General features: G+C 39.1%; 2 protein-coding genes across 4 annotated transcripts in view; both read left to right on the top strand.

Annotated features, from left to right (window-relative positions):
• Positions 1 to 23714, top strand: part of SCYL2 (SCY1 like pseudokinase 2) — a 78688-nt gene that overhangs the window by 34213 nt on the left and 20761 nt on the right. For 2 of the 3 annotated variants that reach the window (XM_036250671.1, XM_036250670.1), the window contains 8 exons: positions 774 to 931; positions 4816 to 4960; positions 12558 to 12707; positions 13886 to 14107; positions 14529 to 14645; positions 15951 to 16076; positions 17515 to 17691; positions 19308 to 19430. In XM_036250671.1, coding sequence (XP_036106564.1) covers positions 774 to 931; positions 4816 to 4960; positions 12558 to 12707; positions 13886 to 14107; positions 14529 to 14645; positions 15951 to 16076; positions 17515 to 17691; positions 19308 to 19430 — 1218 coding nt within the window. Of the gene's footprint in view, positions 1 to 773; positions 932 to 4815; positions 4961 to 11242; positions 11363 to 12557; positions 12708 to 13885; positions 14108 to 14528; positions 14646 to 15950; positions 16077 to 17514; positions 17692 to 19307; positions 19431 to 23714 lie in introns of those variants that run through there. The other variant, XM_036250672.1, reaches the window with a different exon arrangement.
• Positions 21442 to 23014, top strand: LOC118623180 (actin-like protein 7B). Its single transcript, XM_036250678.1, has one exon. The coding sequence runs from the start codon at positions 21776 to 21778 to the stop codon at positions 23012 to 23014; it is 1239 nt and encodes a 412-aa protein (XP_036106571.1). The 5' UTR covers positions 21442 to 21775.

Raw genomic sequence — 23714 nt, 5'->3', positions numbered from 1 at the left:
CAGAGAGAGAAATGATAGGTTATTCATATATAAAAGATGCTTATAAATTGTTTTTGTATAAACAGTAACTTCCTGAGGTGTACAACATTTCTTTCAAAAAGCATTTCAAAGTTTTGTATTATACTTCAGGGTTATGATTATGAATAGCATTTTGAATTTTTAAACATTTTAACTTTTATTTGAATTCTGAGGATAGAAGAGATTACTAAATAGGGGACAACACATTACACACAGTTTATGTGTACCTCTGATACCAGAGTTCAGATATGGAGATTTTCCTTTGTTCTTAGATGAGGCTCTGGGTCTCATACCTTTAAAAATATTTAGATTTGCTAGTCATGAAGAAACCAACTTTTTTACTTTTTTTTTTTTTTTATCCTCACCCGAGGACATTTTTCCATTTTTTGTACAGATAGAGTGGGAGGGAGAGAGAGAGGAAGAGATAGAGAGAGAGAAACATCGATGTGAAAGGGACACATCGAGTGGCTGCCACCGCACGACCAACCAGGGTCAGGGACAAACTGCAACCGAAGTACGTGCCCTTAGCGGGAACCGAACCCGGGTCTGTCCGGACCGCAGGCCGACGCTCTAACCGCTGAGCCAAACCGGCCAGGGCCCAACTTTTTGATATCAGAAAAGTATTACTTACAATGGTGCTAAAATTTCCATGGTATTAGTTTGTAGTTATTTGTAGACTGTTGTGACACTTAAGTAAAATTTTATTACTTTTATGTACTCTTGATTAAAATTGGTTACACAATTTTTTTTATTAGGAAGTGGCTGTTTTTGTCTTTGATAAAAAGCTGATTGACAAATATCAAAAATTTGAAAAGGATCAAATCATCGATTCTCTAAAGCGAGGAGTCCAGCAGTTAACTCGACTACGGCACCCTCGACTTCTTACTGTCCAGCATCCTTTAGAAGAATCCAGGTAAATTTTTATAAACACTTATGTAAGAGACTTCCTGAACAAATAGTTCAAAGTAACTTTATATATGAAATCTATCTACATAGTATACTAAGTGAAAAAAATTTTTATAAACTCAGTGTTGAGTTCTTAAGGATTAGTAATTTTCTTAAAATTTATTTGTACATGTCTGTTTTTGAAATATTAACTGAAGGTTTCTTCACATTTTCCATGCATCTGTTGGCCTATTCCATGTTCATCACTACAGTAGTCAAAGTGGAAGATGCAAGAGAAGTATTGCTTACAGTCCCTGTCTGAAAGCAGCTGTCCTTGTTAGAATTTTTTGTCCTCTCTTCATTGATTCACTCTTTGGGGGCTATTTTTATGTGTGTTTCAGGTACTGTTCTAGACATTTAACCTTCTACTATGCCCAGTGTGTTAGTCCACAGCCCTCAGTTACTCTACCATCTATTTTTCTCAAGGATGAGCTTGGGAACTGTTGCCGAGAATGACAAGAAAATGAAATTTATATTGGTCATGTTAATTGGATCCTCAAGCCTGTGGTGCTTTTAATATTCCATAGATACTTTAGCTATATAAACTCATAACCCCTAACTATTCCGTTCTTCCTTCTTACTTAGCAGATTGTATTCCCTCTCTTAATTCAGAAGGTCTTAACTAAACGGTTTTCCAAATGTGTTTGTGGACCCTGGGGTCTTAAGGATGGGATGGAACAGCCAAGTGGAAAACAGAGCTGGCAGGTTTCAGACCTCTTATCTGTTTTTAAACAGACAGTTTTGCTTTTGTCTATTTTATATATAGAATTTCTGCATAATTCAGTAACCCATTGTCATTTTCTCCCTTGCCCCCAAGATAGAAGATCCTTTCTTTAAACATAAAAGAAAAACAAACCAAATATTTACCATGTACCGAATGCTTTTCATGAAAAAAATGTACCGAATGCTTTTCATTTGTTTATGCTCACAGTTATGTAGAAGAACTGAGGAACAGAGACATTACTTAAGCCACATAGTTATGGCACCCTGTTTCTGAACCCATGGGTTTTTCCCCCGCTGTACCCTGCTGTGCCTACTCAGAAATATGCTCATATGTCTCTTATAATAATATTTTATTGCCCTTCTTTTTATGAATGAATCCAGATGACTGTAGTTGTTATCTCTTATGTAGCACTTACTGTTGTGAATCTTTCTATCCCACAGTGCACTAAGCTTTTTTGTTAATCCTCACCAGAGGATATTTTTTCCATTGATTTTTAGAGAGTGGAAGGGAGGGATGAAGGGTCAGACAGAGAAAGAGAGGGGGAAAGATAGAGAAAAACATCCATGTGAGAGAGACACATCAATTGGTTGCCTCCCACATGCATCCCAGTTGGCTGGGGATTGAACCTGCAACATAGGTACATGCCTTTGGCCGGGAATCAAACCCGAGACCTTACAGTGTGCAGTTTGACACTCCTAACCATTGAACCACTCCCGACCAGGGCTTGCTTTTTTTAAAAATAGAAAATGGATAATAAGTGAGTAGCGGGTAAAGGGGGCCATGGAATTAGGAGTTAAATAAAAGGACTATGAAGGAGTGGTTTTGAATCTTGAAAAATAAAACAAGCAAGGTTCCAGTTTGCTAAGTGACTTTAAACTGAGTTTATAAAGACTTGGGTTTTCTTGTGTTTATTTATTTTTATCCTCATCCTAGGATATTTTTGCATTTATCCTCAGATAGAGCAGGAGGGTGAAAGAGAGGAAGAGAGAGAGAGAAAGATGGGAGAGAGACACATTAAGTGGTTGCCACCCACAAGACCCCAACCGAGAGCGGGGACAAACTGCAACCGAGGTACATGCCCTTAGCAGGAACCAAACCTGGGGCTCTCTGGTCTACGGGCCAACGCTCTAACTGCTGAGCCAAACTGGCCAGGGCAGGTTTTCTATTTTTTTTTTTCCTTAGCTTAAGACATAAGCAAGAAAGAAAAAGAAACCTGTGATGATTGCTATAGGGTTAATAAAGGTTTGCTCAGTAAAAGGTAATAAGGGTGATATTGTCAAGTTTGTTGGGGAAAAGAAAGACTTTGAATTTGTTGAATAAATATACTGGGAAGCTAGATTTAGTAGAGGTAGTAAAAGAATAGGAGATCAAATGATTAGTAAGTAGCTATGGGTGGGGGAGGTGATCCTTGAGAGAGGGTAGAGCCCTTCTGGTATGTGACTGTAATGATAATGAAAATAAATACGTATTCATGAAAACAGGCCTTCCAAGCTGAGCTTGAAGAAAAATTGTATGGATGTTGATGTGACCAAAGGTGATTTTGGTGGTCAAGATAGGGGGAAAAAAAAAGTTGCTAAAATAAATGAGTCCTGGGAATCTTAGGAAATTGTAGAAAAGATTTAGAATATTTGCACAGTTTTCCTCTAGGACAGTTCACCAAAAGCTGTCCACTGTTGATGACCTTAGTATAGGAGTAAAGATAGCATCCTTGATAATAACCTGGCAGGCAGGACTGAATAACTCCTTCCCTCAACCTAAGCAGTCTGTCTTTAACTCTCATATATATTGAACTTCTGCATATGCTTTCATTTGAAAAGTGGGTTGAAGGCCAAAGAAAAGTGATAGAGGAAACAGCCAAGGGCATACTTGCCATTAAACAGTTACTGTCCACATGTAGAGATTTGGTATAATTTTGTTACTACAGTGCCTTGTAGTTCTTCATTGCCAGAGCCTAAGCCCAAGCCATAACATTGTTAGGATTTGAGTCTCAAAGGCTTGATAATTGTAACAGCAATAGTAAGCATTTATTGAATTTACTGCACCATGTTCTCTACATGAATTATCTCATTTGGTCTTCACAGCAATGCTTTTTGGTGGTCTTTTATCACCATTTTGCAGATGGGCAAAGTGAGGCTCAGGGCCATGGTGTCCAGGGTCGTCATGTGAAAGAATAGGGCTACTGAGACTTGAAGTTGGGTATTTGTCTTCAAAGTCTGAGTGAGCTCTTGATCATTAGTCTATAAAGCTATTGAATGTTAATACCTATTCTTACACATTAAACAGCAGTAATTTAAAAACTTTTAAAATTCTGACACCTTTCAAAGTGATGTAGAAAATAGATAAAAGCGCCCTAGCCGGTTTGGCTCAGCGGTTGGAGCGTCGGCCTGCGGTATAGAGAGACCCGGGTTCGGTTCCCGCTAAGGGCACGTACCTCGGTTGCAGTTTGTCCCCGTCCCTGGTTGGTCGTGCGGGTGGCAGCCACTTGATGTGTCCCTTTCACATCGATGTTTCTCTCTCTCTCTCTTCCTCTCTCTCCCTCCCGCTCTATCTGAACAAAAAATGGAAAAATGTCCTCGGGTGAGGATTAAAAAAAAAAAAAAAGAAAATAGATAAAAGCATAGCTGCTTTGATTTAATTGGTCATAAGGGACCTGGACCTATGCCCTGTCCCTCTTTCTGACTTCTCTTGCTTCAGGGCCTTTGTGGGAAATCTGTAGGTTCCTTGGCACATATTCTGAAAATTATAGCTTTAAAAATAAGGATAATATCATAGGTATAATGTAACACTGTTTTAAATTAGTTCATTTTTTTTTCATAAAGAATTTCAGTCATCAAAAAGCATAGTTAAAATAATGTTTTATTTCTGACTTCTTATGTTTTAAAAATGTATCACAATTGTTGTAACATTTAGTTTAAAAGATTGTTGAATTATTTATCCAGTATAATTCATATGCAAAGCTTCTAGATTTTGTTCTGTTGGTTTAAATTGCTATGTTAATGCTGAAAATAAATCTAAAATAGTTACATTCTTGTTGATCATTTAATGGACCACTAATATTTTATGTATATTTGATTTTGATAATGTAGAAAAAAATGATAGTGAATAACCCTTTTTCTTTTTTAAAACAGGGATTGCTTGGCATTTTGTACAGAACCAGTTTTTGCCAGTTTAGCCAATGTTCTTGGTAACTGGGAAAATCTGCCTTCCTCTGTCTCTCCAGACATTAAGGATTATAAACTTTATGATGTAGAAACCAAATATGGTTTGCTTCAGGTATGTATTTTTATTCATCATGTGAAAAGACTTTTTTCCTTCAAAATTGTTTTTGGCTACTTCATACTTATTAGCCATATAAACTATTTTATGCAAACCTTTGCATTTTTTCCAGTAATTTAAAAATTATTTCTTTGTTCTAGAATTTTCTGTAGTTTATTTCTACATTTAAATTATATTTTAACTGTTTGAAACACAACTTTGGTAACCTTTGGATAGGGCACTTATTAACTGGTAGATGGGGCTGTACCCTTTTGATTTTTTTTTTGAGTTTTAAACCTATTCATTTCATAAATATTAAATTGAAATAATAAAATACTTAATGAAAGTAAATTATATATTTAAGTAAATTATTTAATAGGTATCAAAGATATAGTTAGCCATTTATATATATTCACATTTTCTGATTTTTCTTTCCTGCTTAGCAAAATATCTTCAGCTCTGTAAATTTATGTAGTAGATTCTTTTTTTTTCTTATCCTCACCTGAGGACATTTTTGCATTATCTTCAGATAGAGCAGGTGGGAGAGAGAGAGAAACATCGATGTGTGAGAGGGACACATTGAGTAGTTGTCACCCACACGACCCCAACCCGGCCAGGGACAAACTGCAACTGAGGTACGTGCCCTTAGCGGGAACCGAACCCAGGACTCTGGTCCGCAGGCCGACACTCTAACCCCTGAGCCAAACCAGCCAGGGCTGCATTCTTAGTTACTTGAGGACAGAGATAATTATGTTTATTTTTTTAACAGCTTTATTAAGGTACAATTAATTGGCATACAAAAAACTTCACATATTTGAAATATACCACCATCACAATCAAAATAATGCAGCCCTGGCCGGTTTGGCTCAGCAGTTAGAGTGTTGACCCACGTACCAAAGAGTAATGGGTTCGATTCTGGTTAAGGCCACATACCTCATTTGCAATTCGATCCTCAGTCAAGGTTGTGTGGGAGGCAACCAATCTGTGTCTCTCTCACATTGATGTTTCTCTCTCTCCATCTTTCCTCGCCCCCTTCCTCCCTCTCTCCTTCCTGCCCTTCCTCCTACTCTTTTGAAGATAACTGGAAAAATATCCTCATGTGAAGATTTAAAAAAAATAATGTATATATCCATGCCCCCGCCAAAGTTTCCTCATACCCATTATAATCCCTCTCCCCTGCTGTTTCTTATTATCTGTCTCTTGCTCTAGGAAACCATTGAAGTGCTTTCTGTCACTATGAATTGGTTTGTATTTTCTAGAATTTTATAAATGGCATTACACAATATGTACTCCCTTTTTTGGCCTGGATTCTTTCAATCAACCTAATTGTTTTGAGATTCATTCATACTGTTGTACTATCAGTACTTTTGTATTGCTTCATGGTAGTCCATTGTATGGATATACCATTGTTTATGCATTCACCTGTTGATGGTTATTTGGGTTGTTTCCTGTTTTTGACTGTTGCAAATAAAGTTGCTAAGGACATTCATGTTCAAGCTTTTATATGGACAAATGCTTTCATTTCTGTTATTTTCTGGTTTTTTGATACCTAGGATTAGAATGGCTAGATCAAGTGGTGTGTGTGTGTGTGTGTGTGTGTGTGTGTTGTGTATTTCATTTTTAAAGAAACTGACAAACTTTTCCAAAGTTGTAGTACTGTTTTATTTTATTTATATTTATTTTTATTCCCACCCGAGGACATTTATTCGTTTTTTTTTGTTGTTGTTGTTGTTCAGATAGAGTGGGAGGGAGATAGAGAAAGGGAGAGAGAGAGAAACGTCAATGTGAAAGGGACACATCGAGTTGCCACCCGCATGCCCCAACTAGGGCTGGGGACAAACTGAGGTATGTGCCCTTAGCAGGAACCGAATCCGGGTCTCTCTGGACCGCAGGCTGACGCTCTAACCGCTGAGCCAAACCAGCCAGGGCTGTAGTACTATTTTATATGCCCATTGCATTATATGAGAGTTCATTTTTTTTATATCTTTGCCAAAATGTGATATGGTTGGTTCTTTTAACTTTAGCCATTTTAATAGATGTGCAGTGGTATCTTGGAGTTTTAATTTGCATTTACCTGATGAATAATGATGTTGAGCACCTTTTCTTATGCTTCTTTGGCATCTCTATATCTTTTCTGATGAAAGTCTGTTCAGATCTTTCACCCATTTTTTTGAATGGGTTTTCTATTACTGAGTTCTGAGTTTTCTTTATATATTGTAGTCACAAGTCCTTTGTTAGATACATGATTCACAGATATTTTCTCCAGTCTGTGGCTTATCATATTTTCTTAACAGTATATGTTTTTGAGTTGTGGTAAAATGCACATGACATAAATTTTAGTATCTTAACCATTAAAATAAGTTTTTTTTCTTTATTGATGTTAGAGGAAGGGAGAGGGAAAGAGAGATAGAAACATTGATTAGCGAGAACATCAATTGGCCACCTTCTGCTTGCCCCCCCCACTGGGGATCAGGTCCACACCCTGGACATGTGCCCTGACCAGGAATTGAACTAGCGGCCTCTTGGTGCATAGATTGATACCCAACCACTGAGCAACACTGGCAGTATCTTGATCATTTTTAAGTGTACATTTCAGTGACATAAAGTACATTCACATTGTTGGCAGCCATCACCACCGTCCATCTCCAGAACCCTTTCACATTGCAAAACTGAAGTTGTACCCATTAAACAATAATTCCCACATTCCCCTCTCCAGCCCCTAGTTCCTGGCAACCACCATTCTACTTTCTGTCTCTATGAATCAGACTACTTGAGATACCTCATATAAGTGGACTCGTACTGTGTTTTTCCTTTTGCAGTAGGTTTATTTTACTTAGTGTAATGTCCTCAGTGTTCATCATGTTGTAGTGTTCATTCATCTCTTTGAGGAACCAGGATACTGTTGTCCATAGAAGCTGCACCATTTTACTGTTCTATCAGTGATGCACAAGAGTTCTAATTTCTCCGCGTTCTCACCACCATCTGTTGTTTTCTGGTTTTTTTTGTTTTTTTTTTATCATCCTTACCCGAGGACATTTTTCCATTTTTTGTTCAGGTAGAGTGGGAGGGAGAGAGAGGAACAGAGAGAGAGAGAGAAACATCGATGTGAAAGGGACACATCGAGTGGTCGCCACCCGCACAACCAACCAGGGCCGGGGACAAACTGCAACCAAGGTACATGCCCTTAGTGGGAACTGAACCCGGGTCTCTCCAGACTGCAGGCCGATGCTGTAACCGCTGAGCCAAATCGGCCAGGGCGTTTTCTGGTTTTTGATAATAGCCATCCTAATGGGAGTGAGATGGTATCTTGCTGTGGTTTTGATTTGAATTTCCTCAGTGGTTAGTGAATTTGAACATATTTACATGTGCTTATTGGCCATTTGTATAAACTCTTTGGAGAAATGTCTATTCAAGTCTTTTGCCCATTTTTAATCAGGTTTGTTTTTTGTTGTTGAGTTGTAAGAGTCCTTTATGGTCTATATATATTAACCTGTTGTCAGACACATGATTTGCTAATATTTTCTCCCATTCTGTTGATGTTGTCCTTTTGATACACAGAAGTATTTTATTTTGGTATATTTAAATTGTTTTTTGTTGCCCATGCTTTTGATGTCAAATCGAAGAATTCATTGCCAAATCCAGTGTCATGAAACTTTCCCGTTTTCTGGGTTTTATAGTGTTAGGTCTTATGTTTAGGTCTTTGATCAGTTTTGAATTAATTTTTTTTTTTTATCCTCACCCGAGGACAGTTTTCATTTTTTGTTCATATAGAGTGGGAGGGAAAGAGAGGAAGAGAGAGAGAGGGAGAAACATCGACGTGAAAGGGACACATCGAGTGGCTGCCTCCTGTACGACCCAACCAGGGCCGGGGACAAACTGCAATCGAGGCACGTGCCCTTAGCGGAACCAAACCTGGGTCTCTCTGGACCACAGGCCGGTGCTCCAACCACTGAGCCAAACTGGCCAGGCTGGTTAGAGTTAATTTTTCTATACAGGATAGGGCAAAAGTAGATTTATAGTTGTTTATATGGAAAATAATACAATAATTAATAAGTAATAAGAACTCTGTGTTTCACATACTCACAACTGTAAACCTATTTTTGCCTACCATATATAGTTTAAGGTGTAAGGGTCTAACTTCATTCTTTTACATGTGGATATTTAATTTTCCCAGTATTCTTTTTTGAAGTTTCTGTTGTTTCCCTATTGCAGAGTCTTGGTACCTTTGTTGAAAATCATTTGATCATATATACTAGAGTTAGTTTCTGTGTTTCCAGTTCTGTCCCATTGATATATATATATCTGTCTTTATGCCAGTACCACACTGTGTAGCTTCATAGTAAGCATCTGAACTTCCCCCCCAACTATAAAGTGGTTCCAAAGAGAACTGAGATAATTATGTAAAAGCACCCACCAAAGTGCCTGAAATATGCAGTAGGCATACAATAAGCTTTTTTTCTCTATCTTACGAAGTTAGGAAAACTTATGTAGGATTGAAACCTTTACATGATTTATAAATTATATTTGAGGAATACATATTTTAAAAAATTAAATATTACATAAAATTCTTGGGTACAAATGTATTATGGAAATGAGAACATTCATTTGAAAAATATTAAGCTCCTAACTGCTTATTGGACTAGTCACTGAGGATAAATATTCAGGCATTTAGAAGTAAAAAGTTATATCTGAGGGAGTGGTGAAAAATGAAACTGAAAAGATAGAAAAAGGTTTTGTTGGTGAGAGGGAACACTAAAGGATTTTAAGGAAGCAAATTACTTGGTCTAATGTACACTTCAGAGATACCATCTAGAAGAGTGGAATTTTGAGGTAGGGAAGACATATGAAAAATAATCCCTACTACACAGGGTTATTTTTGCAAATCAGATGTGCAAATTTATAAGTACTTAGCATAGTGCTTGCATATTCATTTTTTTAATCCTCACCTAAAGGTATTTTTTCATTTATCTCAGATAGAGTGACAGGGAAACATTAATGTGAGAGGGACACATCAACTGGTTGCCTCTGGCACGACCCCGACCAGGACCGAGTACAAACCACAACCAAGGTACGTGCCCTTGACCAGAATTGAACTCACGACTCTGGTCTGAGAGCCAACACACCACCACTGAACCAAATAGGCCAGGGCTATAAGGGAGTTTTCATTCTCATATTCTCATGTTCATTAAACAAAATTTACTGGTCACCTTTATGTCTGGCACAGTTTTAGATGTTGAAGGTATGGCAGTGAACAAAATAGACACAATTCTTGCCTTTTGGAACTTACATTCTCACAGGGAAAGAAAGACACTAATGTAGCACATTTGATTATAATGATAAGTGCTTGTGGAGAAAAAAGAGCAAATGGGAAAGAAGGGATAGTTTGGATGGGGAGGAAAGGGGAGTTGCATTTTTGAATGGGATGGTCAAGAAATCTGTCACTATAAAGGGGATATTTGGGTAAAAACCCGAAAACAAACAAAGAAGCAAACCATATAGATACCAGGGGAAAGAATGACCTAGACACAGCAAGTTCCTGAGACAGAATGTTCATGACACGTTCAAGGAGCAGTGAACCTGGAGTGGTGCAGAGGAGTAAATGAGAAAAGGAGCGGTAGGAGATAAGGTCAGAGAGTTAATGCGTGGTTAGGTCCTGTTAGGCCCGGAAAGCCAGAGAACTACTTTGGATTTTACTGAAGGAAAGGAAAGTCTTTTGAAGGTTTGAGAAGGAAAGTGGCATGATCTGGGTTATGTTTTAACAGAATTACCCTAGCTGCTATATTGAAAATTAAACTATGTAGCAGAGCAGCAATTTTCAACTTTTTTCATCTCCTGGCACACATAAACTAGTTACTAAAATCCCGGGGTGCCCTGGCCAGTTTGGCTCAGTGGTTAGAGCGTCGGCCTGTGGACCAGAGAGACCCGAGTTCGGTTCCTGCTAAGGGCATGTACCTTGGTTGCAGTTTGTCGCCGGCCCCAGTTGGGGTCGTGTGGGGGGCAACCAGTCCATGTGTCTCTCTCACATCGATGTTTCTCTCTCTCTCTCCCTCCCCCTCTCCTGCTCTATCTGAAGATGAATGCAAAAATGTCCTCGGGTAAAGATTATAATAAATAAATAAATACATAAATAAAAATAAATAAATAAAATAAAATCCCATGGCAAAAATACAACAACAGGTATAATTTTGATTCATTCACGTTGGATGGCTATTGTTATGTTGGCTGTTTTCATTTTTTATTTGTCTAAGAGAAAAGAGGTTGGTGTCCCTGACTAAATTCATGTTTTTAAAATTCTTGCAGTACACCAGTTGAAAATCGCTGCAGTAGAGTAATAACAGCAGAAGCAAAGAGATGAGATAGATTGGCTGCTACAGTAGTACAGGTCAGAGGTGATGATGGTGATACAGGGTAGGGAAGATGGTAAGAGACACATTCTAAGTGTAATTTGATAACGAAGTTATTGGGATTTGCAGATGGATTTGCTATATAAGAAAAAGTGTAGTGTAAGATAATGCAAAGGTTTTTGTCCCAAGCAACTGGACAATGATATGGGAAAGACTGCAGGAGGATGAAATTGAATTGTAGGGAAGCTCAGTTTTGGATTGTTCTGAGATTGAGATGCTTAAACATTCAAGGGGAGAGAAGTCAAGAAGGCAGTCAGATAATCAAGTCTGGCCTTTAGAGTAATTTGAAAGTAAATAGATGAGCTGAGACAGTAAATACAGATGAGAGAACACTGAGAAAGAGTAGATGGAAAATTGAGAGGTTGAAACATTGATTCTAGGAGGTTGGGGTGATGAGGAGAAACCAGTAAAATAAAGCAAAAAGCAGTCCCCAATGGAGTTGGAAGTCAGAGAGCATTAGTTTGCCAAAATGTTTTTGGAAACAAAATTGTCTTCAAATTTTGGTTAACAAATTCCATGGTAATCGTAGGCACAAATATAAAAATTAACAAATACTAATCCACTGTGAAAATGAGAGAACATAAGTTAATATTTGAAAATTGAGCACAATACTATACAGAAAAACTGAATTTTAATATGAAGTGTAAGTATATAAAAATATTAAGAATTAGAATTAAATTGACAAAGGTATCTCTTAATATTTATTATCTGTAACTCAGGAACCAAAGATTCTCTCGGTTTTCAAAAATAGGAATTAAATTTGAATAGCAAAGTGCTTTTATATTACCTTTTTTTGCTTATGTGCATATAGAAAAGAATTCAATGGCCCTGGCCAGGTAGCTCAGTTGGTTAGGGCATTGTATGTCATGGTTGCAGGTCAGTCCTGGTCAGGGCACATGCAAGAATCAACCAAAGAATGCTTTCATCTCTCTCTCTCTCTCTAAAATTAATACATAAAAATTAAAAAGAGAAATTAATAAATAGTTGTACTCTGGTTTTATAACTATATTTTCCTCGCTGTTGCTTCATTTATCCTAGCAACTGAGAATATCTACACTTTTGCATTTGTGATGAAATTTAATTGTTACCTGACAGGTAAAAAAATCTTTTATTGGGAGAAGCAGCAATTATGATTTATGAGACATTTTATTACTGTGATTGAAAGGGGTTTTATTTAATGTAAAAAATGTCTGGTTATTTTACATTTACAGGTTTCTGAAGGATTGTCATTTTTGCATAGCAGTGTGAAAATGGTTCATGGAAATATTACACCTGAAAATATAATTTTGAATAAAAGTGGAGTCTGGAAAATAATGGGCTTTGATTTTTGTGTATCATCGACCAATCCTTCTGAACAAGAGGTAATGAAGGTGTTGTTAGTCTTCTAACTTTTTAAAGATATGGAAATTTGTTATTGCATCTGGAATGGACTAGAGAATTTATAAGCCTGATAAATGCATAGAAATAGTCTGCATAATACAAAGGTATGTTTAAATGTGTAGAAGATTTTTAGAGTTCATTGTACCTAAGAGTATCCCTCAGTTCATTAATTCCACAATAGTTAATGTTACTTGAGAAAAAGATGCTAGAGTTCAACAAATTTGAGAACTATTGGGTTAAGGTTTTTTTTTTACTCACAATGTCAAATATACTAACAAACATAGTGTGAACCTTGAGCAGTATTACCCCAACTTTTGGACCACAGAATCTTTATGGAGCATGATAACAACTATAGCAATAATAACATTTATTGAAGCACTTTTCCAAACACTTTTTATATCTTTATTTATTTAATCCTCACAACAACTCAGTGAGGTATAGGAAAAATACAGACGAGGAAGTTAGGTTCGTAGAATAAAATAACCTGCTCAAATTTAGGCAGGTGGTGAATAGTAGAACTAAGATGAATCCAATCTTTCTGGTCCCAAAGCACCTGTTACTTAGTGATTATGGTACCTGCCTATTTATACTTGGAAAACACTGCAGTATTTCAAATTTTTACTATATGTGATTGTTAAAGGGACCTTGATTTGTCCTAAGATAGATTTGTAATTTAAGTAAACATTTTTAAGAGATGCAGAAAGAATTTGTATTGATTATGTGCTGTGGGTGAAGCACTGTTAAGTCTGTTTTCCATACATTTGTTTAATCTTACCTTTTGAACCTATTAACAAAGTCACATAGCTAGTTAGTGAAAGAACAAGGTTTCAAACAATAATCTATTTGTACTCGTAAAACTTGAAGCCTGTATATCATAAAACATAGACCAAACCTTTCTATATTCATACTGTATCATATAGGGATAATTACGAGAGCTCCAATAATCTCAAAGTTATAAGAGTTCTTTCTGTTATCTCTTAGTTTGTTCCATGTACTTTTCAGATTTGGGAATTTTAGAATTTTAGGATTTAATGTGTGGATGACACTTTTTACTTGCATGACTAAGTATGAATTTAAAACTAGATTGTTGCTGCTTGGTAAAGGTTTGTTTTAATTTGAAATATGTCAGCTGTGAAATCTCTTTTCTGTCTTATTATAGCCCAAGTTTCCTTGTAAAGAATGGGACCCAAATTTACCATCATTGTGTCTTCCAAATCCTGAATATTTGGCTCCTGAATACATACTTTCTGTAAGCTGTGAAACAGCCAGTGATATGTACTCTTTAGGAACTGTCATTTATGCTGTATTTAACAAAGGGAAACCTGTATTTGAAATTAACAAGCAAGATATTTACAAGAGTTTCAGTAGACAGTTGGATCAGGTATTTGCCTTTAAATATTTGCTTGCATTAAAAATACTAAGTGCTTCATTGATTTCTTTTTTTTTTCCTAAAATGTATTTAGAAAATTCTCTGAGATGAATGTTTTACAGTTTGCATAAAATCAACTTAAATATAATTCTGTAGTTAATGAGGATTAAAGTTTGTTATTGCAAGTGTAATCATGACGTAGTTACTAGACTAAATTTTGAAATATGGCCTAAAATACTTTGTTTTAGGAATAGAAACAATTTCAGGTAACAAAGATAAGTGTTTTAATTATCTTGCAGTAGTAGAATTAGCAATTTGAATTTAAAAATACATTTTTGAGTATACTTTAAGTTTCTTAAATGAGCTTGACAATGTAAATGCCTATCTCTGAATATTTTATATTCATATTTAATATTATCACTCTTTTGAACAGTTGAGTCGTTTAGGATCTAGTTCGCTTACAAATATACCTGAGGAAGTCCGTGAACATGTAAAACTACTGTTAAATGTAACTCCAGCTGTAAGACCAGACGCAGATCAAATGACAAAGGTGAGTATACATGAATTCCTGCCTTAGATGGAGGACAGAAAATCAGTTCAAGTAGAGTAACTGCTTCTAGAAAAGACTTAGTCAAATATAGTCCCCAGATAATACTGTATTCTTGAATGTATTAAATATTCAGCTTCTTTTCCTCTTAAACATTAAAAAATTTATATAAGTGTGCTGATAAAATTCAGATTTCAACTAAACAAGAATTCTAACAGTCATAGTTAGGTATGTAGAAGTTTTGGACACCCCAAGAATTTATAACCCTTTTTTTACTCATATAAGTTTGGATTTTAATAGATAAATGATATTAATTTATACCTTCAAGATATTTTACTTAATCTTTCGATATTCTATTAATCATGTAAAGAAAATGTTACTCTAGCCAACTCGAAGGTACTAATTCTGAAAATTTGAACTTGGAAAGAAAAATAAATCATTACTTCCTTATTCTAATTATTTTCATTAGAATTTTTATGAAAGGATCTTTAAATTTTGCTAAATGTTCTGACTATTTTTGCACCAAACTGTCAGTTTTGTTACCAGAGAACTTGGAGTGGGTCCAATTTCTCTGTCACTAGTGGGAGTGGGGTTTTGTGATACTTTGAGAAGGAATTTTATAAGACTCAAACGGGAGAATGAGTAATTTTTATTTGTGTAAGTTACATTTCTTGGTTTGTGAAGTCCCAATTCCCTTAGTCCAGTCCTGAAACAGGGATAGTTGGGGATTCAGCAGAGCTAGAAGCAAAGCCAGTGTCCAGAGTTTCTGTTCCATGGTGGAGTTGCATCCGGCAGAGCATCAGGCTAGATTCAGTCTATCAGTCTATTGTATGGGTTTCTGTATGGCCATGAGCCATGTGAGCAAGTGCAGGGGAGCGCTCCCCTTGTAACAGGAGAGCCAGGAGCACAAGCAAACTAGGAAAAGAGCCAAGAGAGCAAGGAAGGACATTTTGTTTAGGAGCTTATGTATCTCAGATATCATGCCCTTGCATGGCCATGCCTTTTCTGGCTGGTTACTTGTTTCCTGGTGTGATTGATAGGCAATCATCTTCCCATGTCACCCAGACCTATCTGGGCATGTGTCTGTTGTCCATTCCCTTCCCCCATCGATCTGCAAGGAACAGACTTGGAGAGTGCTAACTGCAGCTTCCTGGCAAAGCTGTATAAATAAATGGCATGCCTATGTGATCTAGCCTTCCCTTTATTCCTTTCCTGTTATTTAATAATCAGGCTATCATAATGGTATTAGTTTCAGATATGAGAAGTACTTTAATATTTATCAAAATAATTTTATTTTTCTGTTCTTAGATTCCATTCTTTGATGATGTTGGTGCAGTAACACTGCAATATTTTGATACCTTATTCCAAAGAGATAATCTTCAGAAATCACAGTTTTTCAAAGGACTGCCAAAGGTTCTACCAAAACTGCCCAAGGTTTGTTGTTGGTCAGTTTCTTATTATAGCCAGAATTTTAGAATTTAAAGTTTACTTTAACTTGCTATACTAACTCTTCCAAAGAAATAAATATAACTTTATGACTATAAAAGACTACAAACTGAAGCCAAAAGTTTAGGGCACCATTTTTTTGCATTGCTCAAAAATAATTAAGTAACATAAAAAAATTAGGAGGATAAATGTCAGAAGAGAAGCCGATAATCTGTCTTCTAGATATCATTGTCTTACCGGCAATTAAGGGGATACTTTTGTACTGATGGTAGCCTCTCCACTTCCCTTAATTTTTCCTCTCTGGCTTATTAAATCATGAGTGTAATATAGTATAAACACTGTTAGTGAATGCTAAAGAAACTACTGGTTGGCCCTGGCTGGTTTGGCTCAGCAGTTGAAGTGTTGGCCCGCAGACCAAAGAGTCACAGGTTCCATTCTGGCCAAGGGCACATACCTCGGTTGCGGTTCATCCCCGGCCCTGGTTGGGGTCGTGCGGGAAGCAGCCAGTCGATGTGTTTCTCTCACATCGTTGTTTCTCTCTCTCTCTTCCTCTCTCCCACTCTGTCTGAAGGTAAATGGAAAAATATCATCAGGTAAGGATTGGAAAAAAAAAGAAACCACTGGTTGGAAAACTAATAATTTTGGGTTACAAAATTATCTCCAGTGTTTAATCTATCAGATATTCATTGATTATGTACTCCTTGTCTAGCCTGATGCTATGGAGAATAGAGAGGAAACAAAAAGTGTTCTTGCTCTCAAAGCCCTTACTGTAAGTGTAAATAGGGTTAATGTGCATGAAGCAACAATTAACAATATAGGACAGTGTTTAAATTATGTGGTATGAATCATATGTAATGAAGGAATTAAGAGGGAAAACATATTCATGAAAACCAATTTGGGAAGGTCTTCTAAAGGCAGGATGATTATGTATCCCCTTTTATCTGTGACATTACCTAGTTATGCCTTTTGTCCTGGCATAATTGGTAATAGTACCCTATTTTACTCTAAGTGTCCCAGTTTCACCGTGGCCGGTTTGGCTCAGCAGTTAGAGCGTCGGCCCACAGACTAGAGAGAACTGGGTTCGGTTCCCTCTAAGGGCATGTATCTCGGTTGCAGTTTGTTCCCGGCCCCGTTTGGGGTCGTGTGGGTGGCAACCACTCGATGTGTCTCTGTCACATCGATGTTTCTCTCTCTCTCTCTCTCTCTCTCTCTCTCTCTCTCTCTCCCCCTCTCTCCCTCCTGCTCTATCTGAAGACAAATGCAAAAATGTCCTCGGGTAAGGATGAATAAAAAGTGTCCCAGTTTCAACCATAAATTATAAGGGCACTTTATCCAAAGGGATTGGAGATTTTAAACTATAATTTCTATGTTAATACTAAAGACCTGAAATAAAATTTAGTTTTATGAAAACATGTTTTTCTTTCAGCGTGTCATTGTGCAGAGAATTTTGCCTTGTTTGACTTCAGAATTTGTAAACCCTGACATGGTACCTTTTGTTTTGCCCAATGTTCTACTGATTGCTGAAGAATGCACCAAAGAAGAATATATCAAATTAATTCTACCTGACCTTGGCCCTGTCTTTAAACAGCAGGAGCCAATACAAGTACGTATGTAGATAATTTTTTTATTTTTCTGCTCTTATTCAGTGATGTTAGTCAACAATGACTGACTATCATTGAAAACAAAAGGAATGGATATGTGACTTTTAAAAAGTTGAGGTAAGTATATGAGACTTTTCTTTTCCATTAGTCAGCTATTTTGCATGTTTGAAGTGAACCATTCCTGAAATTATAATTGAACACACCAAGTAAATGTCTGCAGCTCTCTGTAAGTAACCATCTCAGAAAATTAATGGTAATGAGATTTTACCTGTGTTATATCGTTTCCATTTGCCTTATTGAAAGTTATAGGTTTGGAAAAAGGAGTATATATTTTTCTCTTACATTTATAATTATTTTTATTTGTTTTGTTATTTAGGGTCTTTCATTTATAGATGGTTTATGGTAGTATTTTCTCTTTATTTTATTGTTAATGAATAGTTTAATAGAAAAGTGAAAATGCTTCCAGCACCCAAAAGTAATATGTGTGTGTATTGTAAATGAAAAACATAATTAGTCTCTGATGTAGACTCTATTACAGTATGTATTTGCCAGATTCAAGTGTAGTCTTGGATTTAAGAGCAATAGGATCATACACCTGAGTTGGAATCTGTCCTTCTTTATCTCCTTACTTGAACAAGTCATTACTCTCTTAAAGCTTCCATTTTGCTCATTTCCAAAATGAAAGAGATTGTTGGGAGTAAATGAAAATTTCTGGCACATAATAAATTTGCCACTACATGGCAATAGCTTATTAGTAGACTGTAAGCTACCTGATTAAATGGTTTTGTGGCAGGCTGTTTGCAGTTCTTTCCTTGAAAGGAGGGGAACAGAAGGAAGTCTGGTGGTAAGGCAGGAGTTACTGTAGTAGGGAAGGGCAGGTGAGGGAACTGTGTTGAAGCAGAAGTGTGCAAACACTGTTAAGACATTAGCAGAAAAGTAGTGGAGCCACATGTTCACTAAGTTATGCGTCAGTCAAGATAGTATCAGAGGAACCTACCATCTGAATTCTTATTTGCCTCTATTCTCTGGTACTCTTTTTTCCCTTAGTAGTTCAACTAAAAATTCCTTTGAAAGAGTTTAACTGAGCCTTGGCAAGGCTAGGTGTTCTTCATGAACAGAAGGGGTAGTGTGTTCCTTATTATTTAGATATGTGGTAGCAGCTAGGTCGGAAAACAAATTGAAATATTTCTTTCTAGGATTTTTCCTGATAGCCCTTTTTACTCCTGTACCTTTTCTTCTCTCTTGAGCTTCACAGAAGCAGTGATAGAATTTATTTCTTTGGCCCTGTGATTTTGCTGCCCTCAGGCTTGTATTTCTTTATTCAGTTGCTTTCCCGATAGTTGGTACTTGTGGGTGAATGATATGTTACTGAGTATATGCGAGAGTTAGGAAATCCGTCTTATTTCAATGCCTAAACTGAGAGCAGATGTTAAATATTGTGCTTTCCGAAATGTAAGAGACTTGATTTGTATGTTTTTGTCTTCCATGCCCTCAGGCTAGCAACATGGTGAGTGTAAAAATATATAACTTTTTCTTTAGAAGACACTTTAAATTTTGGCAGATGTAAAATCAGGTAAAGATTCTGGGCTTTAATACACTGTTCCCTTTTTCTACACAGATTTTGTTAATTTTTTTACAAAAAATGGATTTGCTACTAACCAAAACTCCTCCTGATGAGATAAAGAACAGTGTCCTACCAATGGTTTACAGAGCACTAGAGGCTCCTTCCATTCAGATCCAGGTATAATATTTTATTTTTTCCCTTCAATGATGATTTCAATTCTTAAAGCTAAAGAAAGAAGTAAAGTACATTTTGGGTTTGTCCTAAAATTTTTTATATAAAACTCAGTAGTATATATTAATCCATTGAATTGCATCATACACTGTTAGTAAAATGTACCCATTCTTAACTTATTTATTTATTTTATTTTTCTGTGAGCATTGCATTTGAATGGCATAAGGGTTGTCACATGGAAGAATTAGCTTGCCCTGCACAACCTCAAAAGTAGACCCAAGACCAATTAATGGCTTCTTCAGAGAGGTACAGATGTTAGTCCAATGTGAGAAAGAGTTCATGACTCACAGCTGTTCCAGATCAAGTGTGCCATCCTCAGGCTCTGTGATTTGTGACAGCAGCAGCGGAGCTTGGTGATGCTCAGAACTAGGATAATCCAGTTTCATAGTGCCATGTTCCAGAAACAGCTCAGCAAACAAAAATTCCCATGTTTTCTTCATTAGCATGTTTACATGCTTGATAGCAGTATTAATTATATCTGAAAATCCCCCTTTTCTTTTCTATCCATGTCACCTAATACCTCAGCTACGTCTGCTCCTAATTCTCTCTGAAAACTTCCTCCGCTCCACTTGTTTCTCTTCCCACTTTTCTCTTATTTCTTTATCACCAAAGCCCTAATATGTTTGTCTTTTGGTGTGTGGGGGGGCAGTTTGGGGTGGAGGGCCCTATGGGAACTTAATGAATTTGTCCATTCTGAATGACAGGCCATCTTTCTTTGGGCAGAGAGGTAAGAGGTTCGTTTTTCTCCCTCACTCACCACACCTAATCCAGTCATCTAGTGTGAATGCAAACCTGAGGCTAGAGATGGCACAGGCCTCACACTCCAGAGCAAGAGCCTGGATTGAACTGAGGACAGTCAGGGAACCAATCAGTTAGATCGATTCTACCTTCTAAACTTTCCTAGCACCTGTCCCTTCCTCTCTCCCATATTATCACAGCCCTAGTTTAGGCCACCTTCGAGTCTTACAAGAATTTTTTTCCACCCATGCACCAAGAGGTCACTGGTTCAATTCCCAGTTAGGGCACATACCCAGGTTGCGGGCACAATCTCCAGTGTGGGGCATGCATGTAGGGGCTGATCATCGATGTTTCTCTCTCTGTCTTGCTCTAAAAATCAATTTAAAAATATTTTAAAAAATAATTTCTTCAGTTCTCTTTTCAGGTCTCAGAGTTTTGTCCCTTTATATTACAGCTAAACACAGAGCTTTCTAAAATTTTCCTAGAAGTCAGATCTGAGCACTTCTTTGCTTAGTAAAGTCTTTATCTGTTTTCCAGCTGTCCTCAGTTCAATCCAAGCTCCTACTCTTAGCATTTGAGGCCCTCCCTGGTTGGCTCCATGACCTCTCTAGCTTCATCCACTTTTCCAAACACCTCAACTACAGGCAGTTCCCCAGCATGCCCCCCTGAGCCTTTGTGCAGGCTGTGCTCTCTGCCGGGGATGCCTTCCCTCCTCCTAACTACCTGACAGATGCCCACACATCTTTCAGTACTTGACTTAAACATCGCCTCTCTGGGGAACTTTCTGACTCCCTCCTTCCAGTGAGTGCTCCCTCTGTGCACCTCTGCTCTGCCAATGGACTTTCACCTGCGTGCTCCTCTGCATCCCTTCCATCTTCTTCCCACTTAGTCTGGCCATGGGTTGTGGCTGGCTTTTTATCTATCACTGGCAGGCTGTACTGGGCTGGACCTACCACAAACTCCAGTAAATGTTGAAGGAATGAAAGTACTGTTGGGGCCCTCACACTCTTTAGGGAGACCTTTTGCATTGGAGTTGGTGAACTTGGGTTAAACTACAAACACTCCCAAGAGTTATGTGTGCTTGTGGGCAAGTCACTGGAATTCTGAGCCTCAATTTCCTCAGCTCTGCCTGCTTCAAAGGATTCTGTGAAGTAACATGTGGGGTGCCTGGTACGGTGCCTGGCTTACCATAAGGGCTCAAATATGTATCACTCTTGCAACCAAGAAGCAGAGGAAAAGGTGTCCAGTTAGTGAGCGGGGAATTAGAAATGGGATGTAAGGGGGCAGGAACAGAAACTTCTGAGACCCCAGTGAGCTTGGGTTTCTAAAACTCCTGGCCACCTCCTCTATCTTGAGCAAAGTCAAGTTAGGCGATGGGGGTGGAGGGTGACAGTCTATGATGGGCCCGCCAAGGCCACACCCTCCCCATGTCACTGGAATGGACCAGCCCCCAGTGACATCACAATCCTGAGTGGTTGCCAAGGCACTGCTGGAGGTGGACCCCCATTTCTTTCCTTGGAGCTCTAGGATGTGGCTGTGAGCAAGGAAAGCAGATGGCAACAAGGAACAGCCTGAACAAGGCTCAGTGTGACCCTGGAGAGACAGGAACTCTGTCAGCTCCTGATGCTGGCATTTGGGACACAGGTTCAGCCACTCAGCTGAAAATGAAGCCCAAGAATGTGAGCAAGATCAGGGCGCTCATCATCGACCTGGGCTCGCAGTACTGTAAGTGTGGCTATGCAGGGGAGCCCAGGCCCACCTACTTCATCTCCTCCACGGTGGGCAAGCGCTGCTCCGAGGTGGCGGATGTGGGGGATGCCCGCAAGGAGACCTACGTGGGCCACGAGCTGCTCAACATGGAGGCACCTCTGAAGCTGGTCAACCCTCTGAAGTACGGCGTTGTGGTGGACTGGGACTGTGTCCAGAACATCTGGGAGTACATCTTCCACACGGCCATGAGGATCCTCCCTGAGGAGTACGCCATGCTGGTCTCCGACTCTCCGCTAAGCCCCACCAGCTACCGGGAGAAGTATGCAGAGCTCCTGTTCGAGACCTTCGGCATCCCCGCCATGCACGTGACATCTCAGTCGCTGCTGTCCCTCTACTCCTATGGCAAGACCACAGGGCTGGTGGTGGAGAGCGGGCACGGTGTTTCACACGTGGTCCCCATCTCAGAGGGTAACGTGCTGCCAGGCCTGACAGGCAGAGCTGACTATGCCGGGAGCGACCTCACCAACTACCTGCTGCAGCTGCTCAATGAGGCTGGCAATAAGTTTACTGACGACCACCTGCACATCATCGAGCACATCAAGAAGACGTGCTGCTACTCAGCTTTGCTGCCTGAGCAGGAGCTTGGCCTGAGCCTGGAGGAGCTGCGTGTGGACTATGAGCTCCCCGATGGCAAGCTCATCACCATTGGCCATGAGCGCTTCCAGTGCGCCGAGATGCTCTTCAAGCCCGTCCTAGTGGGCAGCAACCTGCCTGGCCTCGCTGCGCTCACAGCCACTTGCCTGGGCCACTGCCAGGGGGCAGGCTTCAAGGAGGAGATGGCTGCCAACGTGCTGCTGTGTGGTGGCTGCACCATGCTGGATGGCTTCCCCGAGCGCTTCCAGAGGGAGCTGAGCCTCCTCTGCCCCCGGGACAGCCCCATAGTGTCTGCTGCACCCGAGAGGAAAACCTCCGTGTGGACCGGTGGCTCCATCCTGGCATCCCTGCAGGCCTTCCAGCAGCTCTGGGTCAGCAAGGAAGAGTTTGAGGAGCAGGGCAGTGTAGTCATACACACTAAGTGCTGAGCTGCAGGGCCCCGACTGGCCAGGCCTTGTGGGCAGGCGACCTCAGGCCACTCTATACATTTACAGAATTTCACATAAAATTTTAACACAGTGGCTCTTGTTTAGTCTGAATTTCTTGCTTTAGTCTAATGGCAGAAGGTGGTAGGGAGTTGGGTTTAGAGGTATCAGCAACTTTTGCTCTGCTGCATTGGGAGAAGCAGGGGTAGGAGGTGGGTGGGAGGAATGCCCCTCACTGGCCCCTCCCATTATGAGGGTGACATCTTCTCAGAGCCCAGAGTGCAGCTTCCTGTTTGTTCAGCTCCTCAGGATTCAAAACCCAGTTCATCAGACACATTGCTTGCTCGCCCATGAACCAAGAGGGAAATGAAGACTCAGATTAAGGGACTAGCTCTTGGGTCATGTATTTAAGTGGGGGGGGGGGTTGCTCACAACCAGGTGTCCCATCTCCTATTTCTGGCCAGTGTTCAGTCTGCCTATAGCATCTTCATTGCTTGATTGCCCCAAGCTCCATCACTAACCCCCCTCACTGCCTGCCCCCTTAGAGGTGCAGCTCACAGAGTGCATCTCCTGAGTGTGAGGGGCCTTTCCTATCCATCCACCTTTCAGCTTCAGCCAAAATTGCAGCTTTTTTTTACAGTCACAAAAGAGAGCCACTGAATCCAGAGGGTATCGGAAGAACCAGAGGGTCCTTTGGAACCCA

The sequence above is a fragment of the Molossus molossus genome, unplaced genomic scaffold (assembly GCF_014108415.1).
Source record: "Molossus molossus isolate mMolMol1 unplaced genomic scaffold, mMolMol1.p scaffold_m16_p_10, whole genome shotgun sequence".
Classification (NCBI taxonomy): Eukaryota; Metazoa; Chordata; class Mammalia; order Chiroptera; family Molossidae; genus Molossus; species Molossus molossus.
This window is presented reverse-complemented; position numbering and strand designations above follow the sequence as displayed.